Raw genomic sequence first — 19,004 nt, forward strand, 5'->3', positions numbered from 1 at the left:
CGGCAGCTGAGGTGGGCTACGCCCGGGCTGCTGTGGAGACGCTGCTACGGGCGCTGGTGCCGCAGCCCCACCTGGAGACACGGACAGGATGCTTTGTGGTGGTGGAGCTGATCGCCTGCAACGTGCTGCTGCCGGCCATCAGGAAGATGGCTGATCCTGACTGGATCAATCTGCTGCTCATTGGGGCTTTCTCCAAGAAGCCCCGGGGTGAGGAGCCACCCCCTGCACCCCCAGTGCCTGATTCCTTGCCCATCACAGAGCAGATGGGTGCCATCTCTCCTGGGCTGCACCCCTCCCCAAGGGCCACGGAGGTGCCTGGGCGGGAGATAGGGGCTGCTGGCGAGGAGGGAGAGGACCTGGCAAGTGGGCTGTGCCACACAGAGGAGCCGTTTCTCCACCCGCGAGCCCTGGGCTCCCTTTTCCCCTGTGAGGGTTTGGAGCTGGAGTCCCCCGCACCCAATGCGGGCCAGGACATGGACCTGCTGGCACCATCGCCCATGGGGGAGTTTCTCGGTGAACCCCTCCAGGACACCTCCACTGTGCTGGAGGGACTGGCCACTTCAGAGGGGGGGATGGGAGAGGAGGGCATTGCCTCCAGCTCAGATGGTGGCCTGCTTCATGCCTCTGCTTTTGTGCTGAGCTCCTGCCCTGACATCCAGATCGACCCGGCAGTTGAGAAGGAAGACGAAAGCCCAGCTGTTCCCAAGAAGTCGTCCTCACAGAGGCCCTCCACCTTGGGGAAAGATCTGGGGGCAGCAGAGGGCCCACCACAGAGTCCCCCAGACGCTGGGCAGACTCTCCCTCTGCTCTCATCCTCCCCAACGGCTTCCATCAGCACCTTCAGCTTTGAGCCCCTCAGCAGCCCCGACGGGCCAGTCGTCATCCAGAACCTGCGGATAACTGGGACCATCACTGCCCGAGAGCACAGCGGGACTGGCTTCCACCCCTACACCCTGTACACCGTCAAGGTAGAGGCTCCCCTGCCTGTCACCCCTCTTCCGAGATGCCTGTCACCCCTCTTCCGAGATGCCTGTCACCCCTCTTCCGCGATGCCTGTCCTGGCAGGGGAGCATGTGTGGTGTTTGGAGATGAGGACTTGCTCTGTGTGTGGCTTGACAACAAATTTTGTCTCACAGTGGGGGAATGTTGGGCACAGTGGCTGTTTGGGTGTGGGAGAGGGTTCCCGCTCTTGGCCAAGGGTCGCATGGGGCTAGTTGAGTGTTTTGTATCCTGTTTTCACTAGTTCCTTCATTGTGAGGGGTTCGCGTGCTGTGCAGCCGCTGTTCTTTAGGGAAGGGTCAATCTGAGGAATTGCTAGATGGGACTTCCATGGGGTCTGGGGATTGTGGGGATCATCAGGATTGTTTTGGGGTCTGTAAGGATTAGTGACTGTTGTCTTCCTCCTCAGTATGAGACAGCCCTGGAGAGTGAGAGCGCAGGCAGCCTTCAGCAAATGGCTTACCACACCGTGAACCGCCGTTATCGGGAGTTCCTCAACCTCCAGACCAGACTGGAGGAGAAACAGGAGCTCCGCAAGTTCCTGAAAAGTCAGTGCCTGCATTAGCTTTCTGACAAAATCCTTCTCCCTCTCACCCCAGCCCATGCTCACGTGCTCTGAGGGTATCCTGCCCAGCCTGTGCAGCTCTGGATACTGCGCTGTTTGTCATGCCTGCCTCCTTGATTGTCCTGTGCAGAGCTGGCTGGAGGACAGATTTATTTCTTTTTGGCAGTACTTGCCAGTGTTTCAAAATATGCTTGCTCCTGTTCAGATCACAACCCTTGCTTTTGTAGTTTTGTGCCTTAACATTGAGTAGAAACACGTATCTGCAAGCATTGTGTTTGCATACAAGAGAGTAATAAGTGTTGAACATCAGCTTTTTTTTAAAAAGAAAACTGTTTTTTCTAATGCTGCTTATGTATAAAGCTTCCTTGAATTTAGCATGTTCATACAGCTATAAGTTGTCTACCTGAAGGTTCACTCCTGCCTCTCCCATGTGTTTAACACAGTGGCATGCTGTCTTGCCCAGCAAACATTTGAATATTTATTTAGGAGTAGTGTTTAAGGTCACTGCATGTACATTGCTTACCAGTTAAGCCTTTTTTAAGAAGAAAACATTGTTTCTTCTAATGCTACTTACATATAAAGCTTTATTGAATTTAGCATGTTCCTACATAACCTTTGGTTCTGACAGATCTGAGGGTTTGGCTTGAACTGCTTTGCTGAGAATTTTTGGGCTCTTTGAGTGATCTAGAGACCTTGTGCTAAACTGGTGTTCTTGCTTCTTTTAACTTTAAAGGCACAGGCGATACAAGATCCAGTAAAACGCAAGTTCTGTATGGATTTAAGGTCTGATTCAGCTACCCTGGCTTGCGGGGCATGTTATTTTGGGCTCGTGCCAGGCAGTGTGTAGGGGTGGTCTTAAGCATGCAAGCATTAAGATGCAGTTGCAGTTTTCTTGAGCTTGCTAATGGGTTTGTTTCCTTCATAGATATCAAAGGCCCAAAGAAACTGTTCCCTGATCTCCCATTTGGAAATATGGATAGCGATAAAGTGGAAGCCAGAAAAAGTCTCCTAGAATCTTTCTTGAAGGTGAGATAATTGCTTGTGTGCCCCTGTGAGCTACAAAGCAGTGCTCAGGATAGCTCTGTACTGATAGTGGAGCACATGAGATCTATTGCACCTGCCCTTTACATGGTCAAGCTGGAAAAAGACCTAAAGGTACATCTTTCCTTGCAGCAATTGTGTGCAGTCCCTGAGATTGCAAATAGTGAAGAGGTGCAGGAGTTCCTCGCCTTGAACACTGACGCCAGGATTGCGTTCGTCAAGAAGCCCTTCGTTGTCTCCAGGATAGACAAGGTAGACAAGTGAGAAACTGGTTATCTGAACCACTTATGACTGCACCTAGACATGCCTCTTGGGCTTCAATGTCTACATGTATGGCTGCTGCTGTAGTAGCCAAAAAAACTTAAATGCTGTCTGTGCAGCTAAGCTCAGCTTGCCCAAAAGCCGTAAAGCTAGGAAGAGTCAGAGCCCATCTCAAAGAGCCTGGGGGTTATCATGGGAAACAGAGCACAAGTCTGAAAACTCTTAATTCATATTCAATGAATAAGAATATATTCAATAATTGATGACACTGCTGGATTTTGCAGATCGTTGTCAATGCCATTGTGGACACTCTGAAGACTGCATTCCCCAGGTCAGAGCCCCAGAGCCCCACGGAGGATCTTAGCGAGTCTGAGGTGGATGGGAAATCTCAGACAGACGGGAAGAAGGCTAACAAGTAAGGGCTCCTTCACTTTCCCCTGTGCTTTATGCAGAATTTGGATTTCATACGCAAACTGACTCCATTATGGACAAGTACTGGCTCTGTGCTTTACCTGTTGTGGATAATACATTGCTGTCAATGCTGTAGCTGAATTGCTTTCTCTTTCACATACGGAGCAAGGGTATTTGAGTTCCTGCTTGGATGAAGGATTTTCTAAGAATGCTCAGGTTTTCCCAGAAGGTGCTTCTCCTCCCGAGGGAGCTGTGAGGTTGTGGCATTTGCTGGTAAAGATGTTGATGCTCCTGGAAAATTGCTTTTTACCCTTAAACATGTGCATGACCTATATATGTGGTGAGTCACTGCAAAATACAGCTATAAATTGTCTACCTGGAGGTTCACTCCTGCCTCTCCCATGTGTTTAACACAGTGGCATGCTGCCTTCCCAGCAAGCATTTGAATATTTATTTAGAAGTAGTGTTTAAAGTCACTGCACGTACGTTGCTCACCAAGTGTTTATTTGGTGTTGCTGGCAGTGACGAGCCCCATTGCGCTCATCAGTGATCCTTCCCTTACAGAAGAAGGGAAGGTTTCTGCATGAGTATGGCTTTTTTTTCTGGAAAAGAGATGTTTTGCTAGAAAAAGCTGCTTTGGACAAAAAGACAAACCAAAAAAGCACGTGTTTCAAAGCGTCTTGGCTGAAAAGGACATTCCTTAATGATAAACAGGCTATTTTACAATTTGCCCCACATCCCAAATGCCCTTTCATATCCTCCTTTACGTGTGTGTGTTTGTAATTGGATTTCACAATCTTGCTGAGTGTGTTTCATCTCGGAGGCCTTTTCTGAACACTTTCCTGTGCATGCTGCAATGCTCATACCTTGCTGAACAGAAATGCCTACAGCTGCCTGTAAGCTTATATGTAACATACTTGCTGCAGAAGGTGTATGTATGCGGTGGATGTTGGAAGGCCTTGGCTAGGCCCATGTGTAGTTGAGGAAAAGCGCTTTAATGCTTTTGTTGCATGGTGTTACTACCAACTTTTAGTTATTCTGGGGGTGGGTGCTTTTTTGAATCACTTTAGGTCTGATTGAACTTCTTAGCTTGGACATGACACTGGACAAAGATAGCTGGTCCAGGTTCTTGGCTGAGGCTGGGGAACTCATCGCTCACAGCTTGCAGAGAAAACCCTGACTGTGCTGTGTCTCTTCTCTTCAGGTCCAGGCTGAGGTTCTCATCCAGTAAAATTGCTCCAGTGCTGAGTGTGAGTGAAGTGCATGACAGGATCGTGTACTCTATCAGGGAGGGCAGCGCTGTAAGTTCAGATCCCTCTTCCAATCCTTTCACGATCCCAATCGTTGCCCTGGTTGGGTGCTGGCTTGGAATAATCCATATGCATGAGGGTTGTGGCTGCTGCAGCCTTGTTCCACGCCTGCCAGGCCTTTGCAGAAAGGTGATAAGCAGCCCTAGTTGTGCCGTTGGCTACAGATCTCTTATATCTGTTCTGCTCTGGCTGTGTGCAGCTCACTGCTGTGGTACTAATACACCGGTGTTTTTGTAGGTCTCTGGCACCTTGTCGCTACCTGCTATGGAGTCCTTCATCCAGAAGCAGGAGAAGCTGCTGGAGGCAATCCCCAGAAAAGCTCCCGAAGGCGAGGGAGGCAGAGAAGCTAAGGAAAGCTCCATGCAGGAGGATATGGATGGGCTGAGCACATCAGAGCAGGGGACACAGCCAGATACAGACTCTGGTGAGTTCAGCCCCTCTGTTCGTGCTTCAGCGTAGCTCCCTTGGTCCTGCAACAGCTCCAACATCTGCAGGCTCAGCTTGCAAGGTCTGCAGTACGAGGATGTGGTCTTCTGCCTGTGGCACCTTGATTAAAGGAAAGGCAAACAGTTTTTCCAGTCCTGTTAGGTGATTGCTCTGGTCTTTATTGCTAGTGGAAGCAAATTGGGTCTTGGCTTAGTTGTGTCACTGTAGATCTTCACCTTCATGTACTCAGTATAGTTACTGCAGAAACAAGTTTCTTGAGGACACACTGTTTCAAGCTCTTGGAAACTGAAAAATGGCCAAATTAAGGTTTCTGGGTAGTCTCAAGGTTAGCCTTGATACATCCATGCACTATAAAAGGACCTTTTGAGATTCAGTTAAGTTTGAATCGATTTGGTGGGAATAGCAAATACGTAGTCCCAATTGAAGGAATGATGCTCTCTTCCTGATTGTAGATCCCTCCCCTGAAGCACAGGGGTGCCACAGCCTCTCAGAGCAGTTACAAGATTATCCTGAACGCGAGCAAAAATGTTCTCTAATCTTTTTCTTGGAATAGCCGAGCTGTATCAGCTGGAACTTTCCAAAAATGTCACTCCAGTGGTTCAAGTTTGGCAAGCTCTGACTGAAGGCACGTGTTTGTGACAGGGTGGGTCTGGTGGTCTGAAATCTAGCTTGTACTACCAGCTCTGCCTATAATCTTTGAACACACGCCTGCAGTTGTTTTGAGGCAGCTGGGGAGCAGGACTGGAATTGGAGGCCACTGCTCTGCACAGAGCACAAAGGATGCAGACAGGCCAAGTTAGCTGAACTCGTAAGGAAATTTAACGTAAATGATGTCAAATGCCTGCAGGTCTGTGATGCTTCAGAGCCAAGACAGGGCAAGCTGGTCTGGCAGGGTAATAGGAATGAGTGTCTGGGGAGCAGCTGGCTAAAAAGGCAACCAGCATCCATATCTGCTCACTGGATGACTTCTCGGAAGAGGCTGGCCGGCAGCTCTCTGAGGAGGGGGACTTGGATGCTACGGGAATAGACAGAGCTTGCTGACGATGCTCTTTGTATGGGGTTATGGTGAAGCTAAACAGCCTGCTCCAGTTTTTGCACAGGGAAGTCAAGTCTCAAAGTGCAAAGCAAGCGAGGAATAATTTATGCCTGGCCGAGAGCAAGAGGTGCCAAATGCACTCATGCCCTGGCTTTTTCCAGGTGAAGTGGCCTCGAGTTAATTAGTCCAGCTAGTATGCAGCAGGGAGAGGAAGAGGAGGGAAGGAGAGGTGCTGGGGTCCAGAGTCACTCTCCCCTTTATGTCCAGCAGTAAATTGTGCGTGAACAGTCTCATTGGCTCTCTGGAGGCAGAGTGGTTGAAAGATCAGGCATAGGGGAAGCTGCAATACAGGAGCTCGCTCTGCCAGCAGAGCTGACGCAGCAGCCTCAGGTTGGGGCACTGGCCTAGGAGTCGTTGTCTCAGGCAGGTTTGTGGTACATTAGTAAGCTTGTTCAGCGTAACACCTATGATGCTTTGGGGCTCAGCAGCATAAAAGTAATTCTCTAGCAAGTAGAATGTGTTTACACTGTAGGCTTTGACACCCCTCTGAGGATCAGGGAGAGGTTTTGCTGTCCCAGGTCTATGACCCCAGGGATATGGGGGGTGGGGTGAGGTGTAGGTTTTTGTTTTAACTGATGCATCTGGTTTATCCAGATGTGCTTCATCCACCTTCCTGCTGAGACTTGGACTTGCCACACGATGGCAGCCTGCAGACACCGACCGGGGTCTTGCACCTGAAAAACTGCACGTTGGAAGAGGGAAAAGTGTTGGTGAAGACTAGGAAAATAGCCCTCAGCAATGTACCTTTCTCCTGGCTACAGTCAGCGCCTTCTTTCTCGCCTGTTTTGGGCACACCACCATCCCTGTGCGTGGACTGGGGTTTGAAAATCCCTTGGTTTGACTGAGAAGGAACTGAGCACTTTGAGCAGCTGCATTCTGCTCTGGTGTGCTCCTTGGTAGGGAGATAGGGTCTGCTTAGATGAAAGTGGAAACAAAAGAGAGAGATCGGGGCAGGAGCCTGGGAGGACAGGCTCCCCAAGTTGACTGTGCCACAGCAGCTCATCTGCATGTGGCACAAGGTGCTAGGCTGGGGAGAAGAGAGTCAAGAAGGCTGTTGGGGAAAAGAGTGAGTTTCAGATGATGCTTTCTACCAGATCTGCTTAGGTGCTGAGTTGGCTTCTTCCTCTGATCCTCCTCTTCCTCCTGGCAGACTCTGAGACAGCTTTGGCTGACCTTGCCCTGGATGTGCTTCGTCTGCTGCTGGTAGATCACTGGAGCTGGCTGTGCACGGAGAACATCCAGAAGGTCTGCCACCTGCTCTTTGGGACCCTCATTCAAAGGTAAGGCCTTGGCGACGAACCTCACCTGTGAGGTAGATTTGCCTGTGGAGTTACAGTCTAAAATGGAGCTCTTACCTGAATGCAGGTAAATGCTTTCCGTCGCGTCAAACAAGATTCTGTAAAGATGATGTCGCATGTATGTAGGCACCTTGGAGATTTGCACTCGGAGCTGTTTTCCCTGTGAGCAGCAACAATGTCTTTAACAACAGGGGAAAGGAAGGATCCAGCCCAGGGAACAGGAGGCTTCTTGCCTCATGAAAAGGGCACGAGTGCCCAGCCCCTTGGCTCTCCAGGGGCAGACTGGCCTCTGCTGGCCTCCTGGTCTCTCGCTGCCCAGGAGCTCAGCTTGTTCTTCCTACAAAAGGAGAATTAACAGGCACAGGTAACAGTGACTTGTCAAGTAACAGCTCGAAGTACGGCTTCCCAGGGCCTTTGCTCTCACTGATGCACACTTCTCTGATCTGCGGTGGGCCAGTAGTGCCTGTGTCCTGGGCAGTGACCCACAGATGTATGGGGGGAAAGGCTTCCTTTCCAGCTGGTATGTACTTGCCAAGCTTTTCTGGGGCCAGTGCCTCTGTGTGGTAAGGCATTAGGCCAAGGCACACAGAAAGCATTTCTGTTTTCTTGTGTAGGTCGGTGGCTATCGCTAGCTGAGGATATGGTCCTTTAGAGTAAAACAAAAGCCTTCCTGGAAGGTCTCTGGGAAGGGGAAGCCTTGGTGCAGTGCTTTTCCCATTCCTGCGCCCTTTCTTCTCTTGCAGGCCTTCAAAGGCAGCGTTAGAATGTGCAGAGCAGCACATTATAACCAAGCTGGTAATTTAATCTGCCCTCAGCAGAGGTTGCCAAAGCACTTTGAGGTCAGGGGCTGCTACCCATTACTCCTGAGTCTGTTTCCTTGGGTGGGAGGAGGTGGGTGTTACTCCCACTTCTCCAAAATGGGCTCTGGTCTCTTGGGGGATGAGCTGGAACCCAATCCTTGTGTGTAAGCAGAGGTATGAGAGCTTGAATAGGCACGTCATCACCTCCTAATAAGCTGTGTCCCAGTCAGCCAGGGAGCCTGCAGCACTGACACGTGGTGTTGGTATTTTCCACTAGAGAAGCTGTCATACACACAGCACATGCCTGGCTCTGGAAGGTGGAGGAGCCGCACAAGTTGCTCTAGTGGAGCAACATGAAGGTGAATGTGTTTGTAGCCACTCCTTTTCAACGGGTCTGGGTGAACTCGTGTGTGCTGGAGGCGATGCTGGGAAGTCCTGTGACTCCTTGGTGTCGCGATCAGGACAGGGTGCAAATACAACCTTTTGAACTGACCCTGTATTCCTGGGATTGTACATGTCCACATGTTGACGCTGGCCTGGCTCTGTTTTGGTTCTGGGATCGTCAGGAGTACGCAGGTCTGGTGTGAAGGAGATGGGAAGGAGTTGCACGGTGTGAACTAACCTGTTGCCAGGAGGATGGTGTTGCTCATGGATTGCAGCAGGGAGTATTTTCCTCCCCTGTTTCTACTGCTGTAGTCACCACTCCCATGCAGAAGGTTGTGCTTGGGACAGCTCTTAGGTCTCCTGAAAGAGAGGATTGTTAGGGTAGAGGTTCTTCTATCTCGAATCAAGGGTGGCAGGTTTTTGGTGATCTGGGAAGCCCATGTGGAGGGTTGGGGCTCAGCGGGATACTGCAGTGGGTGCAGGAACTGGCCCGAGAGCAGTCAGTGAAAGCCCTGATCTGTTGTGAGAGCAGAGTTCAGACAATGCCCAAGACAGTCATTCAAGATGAGGCATGTAGATACCTCTACAGTGGAGGAGAATTGGGAACAGGGGACCTCCATCCTGGCTTGCCATTGCATCTTGTCCCTGAGCCACGCAGAAGGGTGGCTGAGACTTCTTGTGCTTGTGGCAGGCCCAGGTGGCCACTGCTGTCCTGAGCAGACCAAGAAGTCTTTATCTCAGACCTGCTGAGAGCTGCCTATCCAGGGACACAGCGTAAATTTGGTGGCATTTCTTTTCCATTTAAGTATTTGTAACTTGATCGCTGTTTGGCCAGACCTGGCACGGCCCTGGCACGGGCATTTTGGCTGGCACTGTGTCTAGGCACCCTTTACAGGTGGAGAAAATACCAGAAGCTGTTCTGGGAGCATGTGCTATTCAAGGCATCGTTGCTCCCGCCTCTGCGAACAGGCAGACAAGCACGGGGCAGCAGATGGACATGCATCCTGACTCTAACCATTGCTGGTCACAAAGGATGAGTAGGAATCATCCCTCCATGAGATGAGGTCCTTCTCTGTTCCCATCAGTGGCTGGGTTGGGTGGTGGCTGGTGAAAGGAGGTGTCCTAGCAGTCTTTTGGGTGTTAGGAAGGGGGTTGCTGCTGGCTGGATATTCCTCTGCCAGTTTGTATTTGGTGAGGAACATGCTGCTCCTGCAGCCGCCTTGCAGCTGCCTTTGTGGGCATTGCTACCACTCTGCACCGAGCGTGCCTCGTCCCAGAGCAGAAAAGCACGCAGAACAAGGTCCCAGCTTCCCCGGAGAGCCAATCCCCCTTTGTCTCCTTTGGGGACTTCATCCCTTGGACATTGAGTGACCGTGCTGTTGCTGATCATGACACCTCCCTACGCTGCTCCGTTTGCTGTTCTCTGCCTGGAGCATCGCACTACACTCCTCTTTTCCCCTCTTCTCCGTAGCTGAAATAGCTGGAGCCAGGCACTATCCATCTCCCCTGACTGTCAGTTTAATGGCAGCCGGGGAGAGGAAGGCTGTATGACCGAAAAAGGTATTGTTAAGTAAAAGGGAGGCCGCGTGTGCACCACCGCATCTGTGCGGCCCTCATCCCGTTATGTAGCAGGGAGTGATCCTTTTTTGGAGCCGAAAGGAGAGGCGGGTAAAGCGGAGGTGGAGGGGCCGGGAGGTTTGCTGGGCGTGGGGACAACCCTGGTGCTGAGGACTGCTTCCAGCAGCCTTTCGGCACCCTGGGTCGATGCCCGTAAACAAACCCGCCGCCCCGCTCCAGTTCCGCACCTCTGTCTAGCTCTTGCTTCCTTCCCATGGGCTGGAAATGCAGATCCCCTGTCATTTGTGGGGAGGCTGCAAACAGGGACTGGTTGGCAAAGGGGATGGGGCTATTCTGGGTTCCAGGGGTGTTTTGGTGGAAGAGCTAGAAAGCATTTGGAGATTCGGTGTGCTTTTTAGAGCCTTGTGAGTCAAAGCGGTGTTAAAAATACACGGCAAGCATGTGAACCACGCCGTGGCTGTGACCCCACACCCTGCCCTCCGTCTGTCCCCAACAGCATGATGGTCACTAGGTCAGTGGTCTGCCAGTGCTGCGACAAGCTGGGGCGACGGCCGCTGGGTACCAGCTCGCCATGCCCTGCAGCTGCTGCTGGGGTTCTCCCAGGCCCACATCTTCTTCCCCTTCTGGAGGGGAGTCCCAGCAGAGTGCCTGGATCCCGGGGACAGACCTGGGAGGATTTTAGATGCAGATCCAGGTCTGTATGCTTTTCCTAGCTCCTTCCCATGCATCACAACAGAAAGCCGTGGCAATGCAAACCACGGAGCAGAGGGAAGGTGTCTCGGTGCACCCCAGCTGTCTGCACCCTGTAACGTGAGCAGGGCTGGGACGCAGAGTTCGTGCTGAGGCTCGGAAGCGCCTGTGTGTATATAAGGGAGCGTGTGGACCTACGCAGGCAGCTTTGATGGTGTCATGTTCCACCGAGCATGAGTTAAAATAAATGCAAAGCACCTCTGCCTTACCCGGGAGCTCAGCACCGCTTGGCTTGCTGTTAGCTTTGGGTCACTCTGGTGCTCCTCCAGGCTTTGTCCCATGTCCTGTCATTCTTCGGCTAAGCAGGTGGATTTGGGCAGGTGATGTTCCAGTCTGTGTGAGATGTAAATGGAGAGCCAGGGATGCTTTGAGACAGATTACAGATGACTGTTGGGCTTTTGTGAGAGCTGTTTCTTGCAAGTTTTTCTAGCTCCGGTTCGCTTTGCGAGTCTGACTAGCTTTGGCTTGTTTTCCTTGTAGGATTTCCTCTCTTGAGCTGGTTCTCACAAGGTTTTAGCCACTGCTGAACTAGCATGGGAAAGGAAATTCCCTCTGAGCTCAGATCCAACCTGGAGCTGAGCCTTGGGCTGTGGTCTTGCAGGGAACCTGCATCTTGGGTGCTGTGGTAAGAGACACTGAGCCCTGGGGAGGGGTCAGGGGAGAGGAGGGGCACTCAGGCAGCACACAGGACAGGTATTGAATACGTGCACTAAAATGGGGCAGGGTGGTCCTGGGAAGGGATGTAGCAGCAAGGGGTTGTCCTTGATTTGAGGTGCTGGATCTTTCCAATCTTGCTGGGGATCAAGAGCTGGACAAGGCCACAGAGGCACAATAGAGTCTTCATCCGATCAGCAGTAGCTCTGGAGCATCTGAATTCTCTAGGATGCAGCTGACATGAACAGTGCTGTGCAGGCAGCTGGAGCCTGCAGGGCTGTGGATTATTCCAGAATTTGTCCTTTCCAATACTGTCCTGCATATTCAGTGCACATTTGATGGGAGAAGCAAGGTTGGGGGGAGCTGGATGTGTCTGCCTGGCCCCTGAAGCAGTCTCAGAGCTGGCTGCTCTGGAGGTGTCGTTCCCTGCAGAGGTAAAAACCACCATCAGCAATGGGGCCTCTGGTCTCCAGGGTGACCGTTGCTTTGCCATGGCCTCCCCTCTGCCCTTTCCCAGCTCTCTATGCTGTCAGGTTTCGTGTGTCCCCCCCCCGCCATCCCTGCTTCACAGAGTGTGGTGAAGGGTAATGGTTCAGCGATGTAGCTAGTTTCATTAGCCCTCATGCCAGTGACTTGCTCAGCTTCCAACCCCACCAGGTGAGGACATCTTGCACCGATACCCATGGCCTGTGATTGACAAAGGTCCTGGGCTCTCAAATTAACGGGGCAGCAAAAGGTCCTTGCAGCCAAACCTGGAGCCCCTCCGGCAGTCTGGCCATCTGTGCCAGTCCAGAGGGTGCTGCAGCTTGCTCTCGTGTCACGTCTCCCGTCTCTCCTTCGGCAGGGATGCAGCATGGTGCCCGACCGTTCCACAAGATGGGTTCAGGTGGACTGCTGCCCTTACCTTCTTGCTGTCATCTTGGCTTCGGGGCTCTGTGCCAGAGCGTGTTGATGTCAGGCCAGGTGGCACTGGCACTTGTGCAACTGGTGGTGTGAGTCAAGGAGCTCCTAGCTTCAGGGAGTTGCTTGCTGAGTGTTTTTTTGCCTGTTTTTTTCCTCTTATTTCTTTCTTTGTCTCTGTGCGAACAGAACTGGCAAAAACAAAGACCCTTGGCAGCCTCCTTGATCCTCTTGACTTGAAAGTGCCACCAGCATGTAGTGTTGCCTGACCCTCTTAAATGTCCCTGAGTAAACTTGCCTGCTCGGGCAGCCGAGCACCTGCAGCCCTGGGCGTGCTGGGAATGTTCTGCCCATAGGCAAGCAATTCTGCTTAGCCCTGGCCAGCTGGATCCCCGCAGGGGCCATGTCTGACAGCCGAGATGGTGAGCCAGACCTCACCTCTCTGCCGGCTTGCACCGGAGGTCGGCGCAAAGCTGGGCTGTAGCTGTGTCACCCGGCGTAGGGGGTATCCTGGGGTAGGACATGGCTGTGTGTGGGCAGGCGTTTGCTGCGGGGGTTCCCTGTTCTTTCCCTGTGTTATCTCTGAAAAGACATTAAAGCCGAAGGTTGACTAGTGCTCTTCAGACACGAGGAGAAGCCGGGAAAGTTTATGCTAAAGCTGTTCCCAGTGAGGCTGCTCCCACTTTCCTTTGGCTTCATAGCTGGCAGGTAGCTTATCACTCCGGGCTTGGGCAGCACCTCCGAGTTTTGCTGGCAGAAACAAGCTGCCAATATTGCAATGTCTGTGCAGCTGGAACAATTAAATCCATTCGCTGTTCTGGCTTGTTACCCGGGGGAGTTGATTTGGGCGCGTTTAGTTGCAACTGTGCCTCGAGGGGCTGTGCTGGCAGGCCCAGGTACGTGGCAGCAAAGGTCCTGTCTCCCATGGTGGTGCAAGTGTGTACCCCAGCCTAAAAGCCAGCAATGGAGTTTGTATATAGGGGAAGCAACCTTACTGCATCTTCCTCCTCGTCTCTGGATTTGGCTGTTTGTATTGTAACTGCAAGGAGCAGTAGAAATCGTGGGCCTGTGGTATGTCAGCAAAAGCGATCTTCGGGACTGTGTGTGTCTTTGTGTGTGTATGTAAAGTAAATAAAAATCAACTTGGAAACAGGCCGTGATTCAGTTGTCTCCAAGCACCTGGAAATTTTGGATCCGGCTTTGAATCTCTGTCCCAAACAGAATTTTTTTTCCTCTTCTAGAAACAGCATTCTTCCAAAAACAGCCACTAGAATGAAGCAAGCGCTCTGTACTTTGATAACAATTGCAACATTATTTTAACTGCATCTCTCTTCCCCCCCCCGCTTTTGATTCTGTTTCAGCAATTAGATACATGCCAACTTTTTTTCTGCATTTAAAAAAAAAAACCCGAACACAACAACTTCCTAGTTCAAATAAGCAAAGAAGAAAAGGATCGAAAGGAAATAATGTCTCCTTGTTGGTTTTAGTTTTCCCTGGCTTGTGAAGGGTTAATGGTGTTTTTATGTATTTTGATTCTGAAGTGGGCTAATGAAGCAATCTGCTCTGAGCAGGACCTGGCTGAGACAGCCTGGCCTCTCCCTGGGGCACTGCTGAGAGCTTAATTGGCTCAATAAATACTTGATGAAGATGTTATCGAAAGCCGGGATGCTTTGTTAAAAATCAAGGGGGTTTTGGGATGATTTTTTTAATTACGTGTGTCTCCCCCTTTTCTGAGCCCCACTGTGTCGTGGGGAGTTCTGGCTGGAGAAGAGGAAAAAAACCAGAGCAACTCGGTTAATTCACTGGGGGGAGAAGATGTTGGAGTTGGACCTCTGTGTGTTTACACGATTTCTTTTTGCAGCAGGTGTGTTTTGGAGGGAGCAATACTTAAAGCAGCACAGAGCGGTGTCCCAAATCGCAACACCGAGGTGTGGTTTTCATTCGTACAGGCGGTAGGGGATGATCTTTTTTCCCCTCCTCTTTGCCCCACAATAAAATGTCCTGCATACTCACTGCTCACAGGGCTTCTGCCAGCTCCACCTCTCACTGCCTGGGTCAAGCAGGTAGAAAAACCCCATTGCCCTACGCAGGCAAGGTGCTGGCACGGGTGAGTCTAATCAAGGTACATCGGATGCAAATGCTACTGGCCTGAACTCCTTGCAGCTTGGTTTGTTTTCTTGCTTTCTTTGGTGCAGCTGCCCGCAGTAGAGCTGTGCTTGGGAGGTGCAAGGCTGGCGAGACGCTCTGTTCGAGGGGAAGGCACGTGGCCACAGGGCTGCTGCCTCGCTGGTCAAACACTTCATTACTGTGTGCTCGGGCAAGGGTACAGGACGTATTGTTCATGGCATAAGCAATTGTAAGCGTTTTATCAGGCAGCAGGAGAGGAGCATTTCCAGTAAGGCGAGAGGGATAGTTTACTTTTTGCGTGTCTATCTTTGGCCAGAAGTTTGAAAGGACTCGGGATGTTTCGTGTTCTTTGATTTATGGAGAGCTTTTTTCTTTCCTGCTTCCTTCCTCTGCGAAGGGTTTACCGATGGCCTGGACAAGTGTGGGTTTGCTCTGAAGGTGTTTGAGCCGAGCATGCCAGCAGTCGGCTGCACATGTTTCTGCTGGCGGCTGTGTGGAGAAGGTGGACGTGGCTCAAGTAGCAGGTGGTAAAAGCCGAGCCTGGGGGCGAAAGCTCTCCACTTGTGTGTTTTCCATTCTTCTAACTGTGCCCGCTGCAGCTGTTTCTTCGGTTTTACAGGCTTTGCTGAGAAGTTTTACAGTCAAAGCATTGAAATGTTGCTTTTTCTGAGCCCTTGAGTTAAGGATATTCTTGTGGTTGGAGGCACAATTTGGGGGACAAGTACTGCGAAGGGAGGTATGGCCTGGTGATTTAAGTACCAGCCTTTCTTGATTTCTCAAGTTAGATGCTTGAATGCCTTGTGCGTTTCCAGATGTTGCTTTTTTTCTTAAATCCTTGCCACTGCCTTGGTCTCACGGGCCTTTTTTTGAGCTTCGAGTTAGCCATGCCGTGTTAACTGACGGCTGGGAAACAGAGGCCTTGTTCCGGGGTGAAAAGTAGTAGGTGTTGAGCTGGACTTGCTACTGGTATGTACAGCTTATGTGTATTTATAGAGCTAGTTGTATTGATAAAGCTAAAGCAGACTAGTAGAGGCTTTCTCGTCTTTGTCTTCTTCCTAACATGGCCTCCAGTTTGTGTTTGTCTAAATGTTTAAAATCCCCAATTTTGGGGAAATTGCAAATGCTGTTGCTTCAGATTTTAATTACAATCAGTGTATTTAACTCAGCCATTCGTTGGCTCAAGTGAACTTAGCAGTTCTTATCCTAACCTTGATGGATGATAAAAGCAGAGTTTTACCAGCTTCTAGCAGCTGTTTGTAAATTAGGATAGTATCGTATCTTTTTGTCCATTCCTGGTCCATCTTTATTTTCCAGACTAAGCAAATCCAACCTGTCCAGCCTTTACTTGCTGAGCTGAGCTCTCTCTGTCTGCAGGTGAACTCTCTGGGTAGTCCACTTAGGCGAGTGCATCCAGCTCGCGTGAGCGAGGTAAAACCAAGCCCATACACTGTGTTCTGCCTGTTCCTGACTCTTAGTCTGTCTTCACCATAGGCTGCTCCATCTTAGCAGCCCTTGTTGCTTTTAAGTGCCGGAGGAAAGCCAAGGTATGTACCCCCCAGGCCTTGTTTCTCATTCCCGGGCATTTCTGCCGTTCCTATCTTAATGGACCCCTTCAGCTGACCTTGGAGTTCCAGCTTAAGCCATGGCATTAAATCAACTCTTTTTTAGCAGCCATTTCATTCCTCCATCAGCGGCTATTTCAAACAGAGGACTGTTACAGCATGGGCAAGTTATGCACCTCCAGACTAATGTCCAGGACTTTGTAGCTTTTGCAGTCTGTGTCTTTGCATTGGGCATTATCAAAGCATTTGAACGTCTGAGCCCACGAGGTCACTCAATATCTTTTTCTGGCTTCAGCTGAAGTGTAAGGAGATGGTTCAGTGATGGGTTTGTGTTTCTTTCTTTCTTATTAAGGCTATTTCTTCATGAAATAGCAGAATGGAAATAGTAACTCATCAGCCATCCAAAAAAAAAAAGATAGGTCTATTTGTGTTTCGTACTGGATTTATTTCTACCTGGGAGAAGGCGTGTGTGTGCTTTTCATGTGGCACATGGATCTCAAATGCCTAGTCCTTTAATAGTACAAAAAATCATCTGTGATCTGCTGGTGAAGGTCATCTTTGGACCAGCACATATTTGGAGTTTCTGTGTGGGAAGTGTGAACTGTTAATCCTGACCCCGGTGCAGCAAGTCTGCCTGATGGAAAGGTCAATTTGCCATAGGAATCTGGGTTTTATTCAGGTAGGATTTTTCAATAAAGCTTGGTGAGACCCTCCCTGAGTTGCAACTACAGTTGTGAGAGCTGAGGAGTTACTTTGCTCCTCACAATTTAATAGCTGTTGCTTGTGCATGCCCCTGTGTGTGTTGTGCAAATGCAGTGTGCATCCCACAAAGTGGGTGTTGGTGGTGACTTTAACAGGTGCAGGTTGAGAGTAGGGAGGTTACTCTGTTTTGATGTTTTCTTTTGGAGTGTGGGAGAGCATCAGCTGCTCTCCCAGGAAAGATACTGAGCCAGATGGACTAGGCTTGACAGTGCTTCCAGTGCTTTTGGGATGGGTCCTCACACTGACAGACTGGCAAAAGGGAACCCAGAGCACACTGACTTTAGTCTTCCTTCCATCTGCAGCCAGCTTTGGTTTCACTTTCTTCTTTCTTGTCCCCTTTCCTGTCTAATTTAGTCTTTTTTGTTTGTATGCTCTATGGTTTTGGGTGCTGCTTCCCCCTTTCCTAGCAGTGAGTATTCTGCTGTCTGAGCACCATGTGATGGGGCAAACTCTTCTCAGGAGCTTGCATGGAGCTGTAAAAGGCATCAAGTGCAGGTAGGGCAAAACCGATGGAGCTGTTCTCAGATCCTGCCCGTTGCCTCCCAAAGTGGAAGGAAGCTGCCAGACTAAGTGTAAAAAAAAAAAAAAAAAAAAAAAAAAAACAAACCACCACCAACCCAAAAAACATCAACTGTGGGAACGAAGATCTGCAAGCACTTGCATAATTGCAATGTGTTCACAGGTGGTCAGATTTTTAGGTATTACTTCTGGGCTTCGTTGCCTAGTCCTGGTGGCTTTATGAAAATAAATGAGCTAGAAATGGTAGGTTGGTTGTACGGGGCCTCCCAGTGAGTTCTCAGTCCTCTCTTGAGCTGTCTGGAAATGTGTGCTGTCTTCTCTAAGTTCAGCTTTCACCCTGCCCACTATTTGCTGGATTTTTTGCTATTTTAGGAGTAGCTCTAAGAAAAAGAAAGCTTGTTCTTTGCTTTCTGCAACCTGCGAAAGGATGGTAAGGGACTATTGCTGAGATGAATTTCAAGTCAATGTTCAATTTGATCTCCCTAGATACAGGGTTGTACTGTTTGCAGCTCCATCCCCAATTCTCTGAACTTCTGTTGCTTGTCAAGTGTTTCCTCAATTAGGAAAGCAGGTTGTATAAGAAAACATGTTAATGAAAAACCATGTTAATGAAAGCACTTGCCCCTAGAGGAGCCACAGTTTAACACCTTAATTTGGTTGGGGATGGCTGGAGGGTTTAACGTGATCCACGGTGTTAAACTCTACTGATGGCTGGAGATAAAAACCCTTTTAAGCAATTGTATTTCAAACAAGGCCTTTTCCCAGGCAAGACTGTGCTGTGACATTTTGTCCTCTAAGACAGGCAGAAGCTATGCTTTGTATCTCTGGCACTGCTTTGTAGCAACATCAGTACTCGGGGTCTCTGGTGAGGCTGAGTGTAAAGGCCATGGCTCCCCATTTCCAGTGCTGTTGCTGGGATCACGAGGCGCATTGCCTGCGCTCCAGTAAGACCTTACCCTGAGACATCACAGGCCTTACTGCTGCACCAAGGCTTGTTTTCTTTTTTTAATGGTCTTTGCTTTTGCAGCTGGCATTTCCTAGGTGTGCATCCTTAAAGACCTGCAGCTAGGCACCTCATTTCGTGCTGAAGAAGGGAGCATCGTGTTGCAGCCCTGGCCCCGATGATGGCTACCTGCTGTTCCTTTGCCATGGTTACCTTCAGGTGTTGCTATTCCTGACTCTTTGCTCGCTTTGTCCCAGTTGTGTGGGGAAAAGACGCCCTTGGCCCAAATGCCTCGCCTGAGAAGAATGCAGACAGTCTGGCAGAGCGCAGGTTAAATAAAGTTTGCCTTGGCAGAGCCCATGCTCTTGGATGTACTATGAGCTGCCGGGGCGTAGTGGTGACGGAATTGCAAGCACGAACACCAGCTGCCAAGAGGAACGGGTCTCCTGGCCCTGCCTGCGGACTCCTCTCCTCTGGGACTCTTGAAGTACTGGCAAAATCGCAAGCCTTCTCCCTACCCCAACCCTGGCTCGATATTCCCCTCTCTTCTCCAGAGCCTCCCGCTGATGAGGATGGCGGCAGCCGCCTCTCGCCGTC

The 19,004-nt window shown here is 50.3% G+C and overlaps 1 protein-coding gene across 1 annotated transcript in view; it reads left to right on the forward strand.

Annotated features, from left to right (window-relative positions):
• The window catches only part of SNX19 (sorting nexin 19), a gene marked incomplete at its 5' end in the record, with an annotated part of 22,520 nt that overhangs the window by 349 nt on the left and 3,167 nt on the right, over nucleotides 1-19,004 (forward strand). Inside the window, 8 exons of the mRNA XM_010287275.1 lie at nucleotides 7-968; nucleotides 1,409-1,547; nucleotides 2,490-2,590; nucleotides 2,738-2,857; nucleotides 3,151-3,281; nucleotides 4,482-4,578; nucleotides 4,825-5,011; nucleotides 7,281-7,410. Coding sequence (XP_010285577.1) covers nucleotides 7-968; nucleotides 1,409-1,547; nucleotides 2,490-2,590; nucleotides 2,738-2,857; nucleotides 3,151-3,281; nucleotides 4,482-4,578; nucleotides 4,825-5,011; nucleotides 7,281-7,410 — 1,867 coding nt within the window. The remainder of the gene's footprint in view (nucleotides 1-6; nucleotides 969-1,408; nucleotides 1,548-2,489; nucleotides 2,591-2,737; nucleotides 2,858-3,150; nucleotides 3,282-4,481; nucleotides 4,579-4,824; nucleotides 5,012-7,280; nucleotides 7,411-19,004) is intronic.

The sequence above is a fragment of the Phaethon lepturus genome, unplaced genomic scaffold (genome assembly GCF_000687285.1).
Source record: "Phaethon lepturus isolate BGI_N335 unplaced genomic scaffold, ASM68728v1 scaffold12305, whole genome shotgun sequence".
In the NCBI taxonomy this organism is placed as follows: Eukaryota; Metazoa; Chordata; class Aves; order Phaethontiformes; family Phaethontidae; genus Phaethon; species Phaethon lepturus.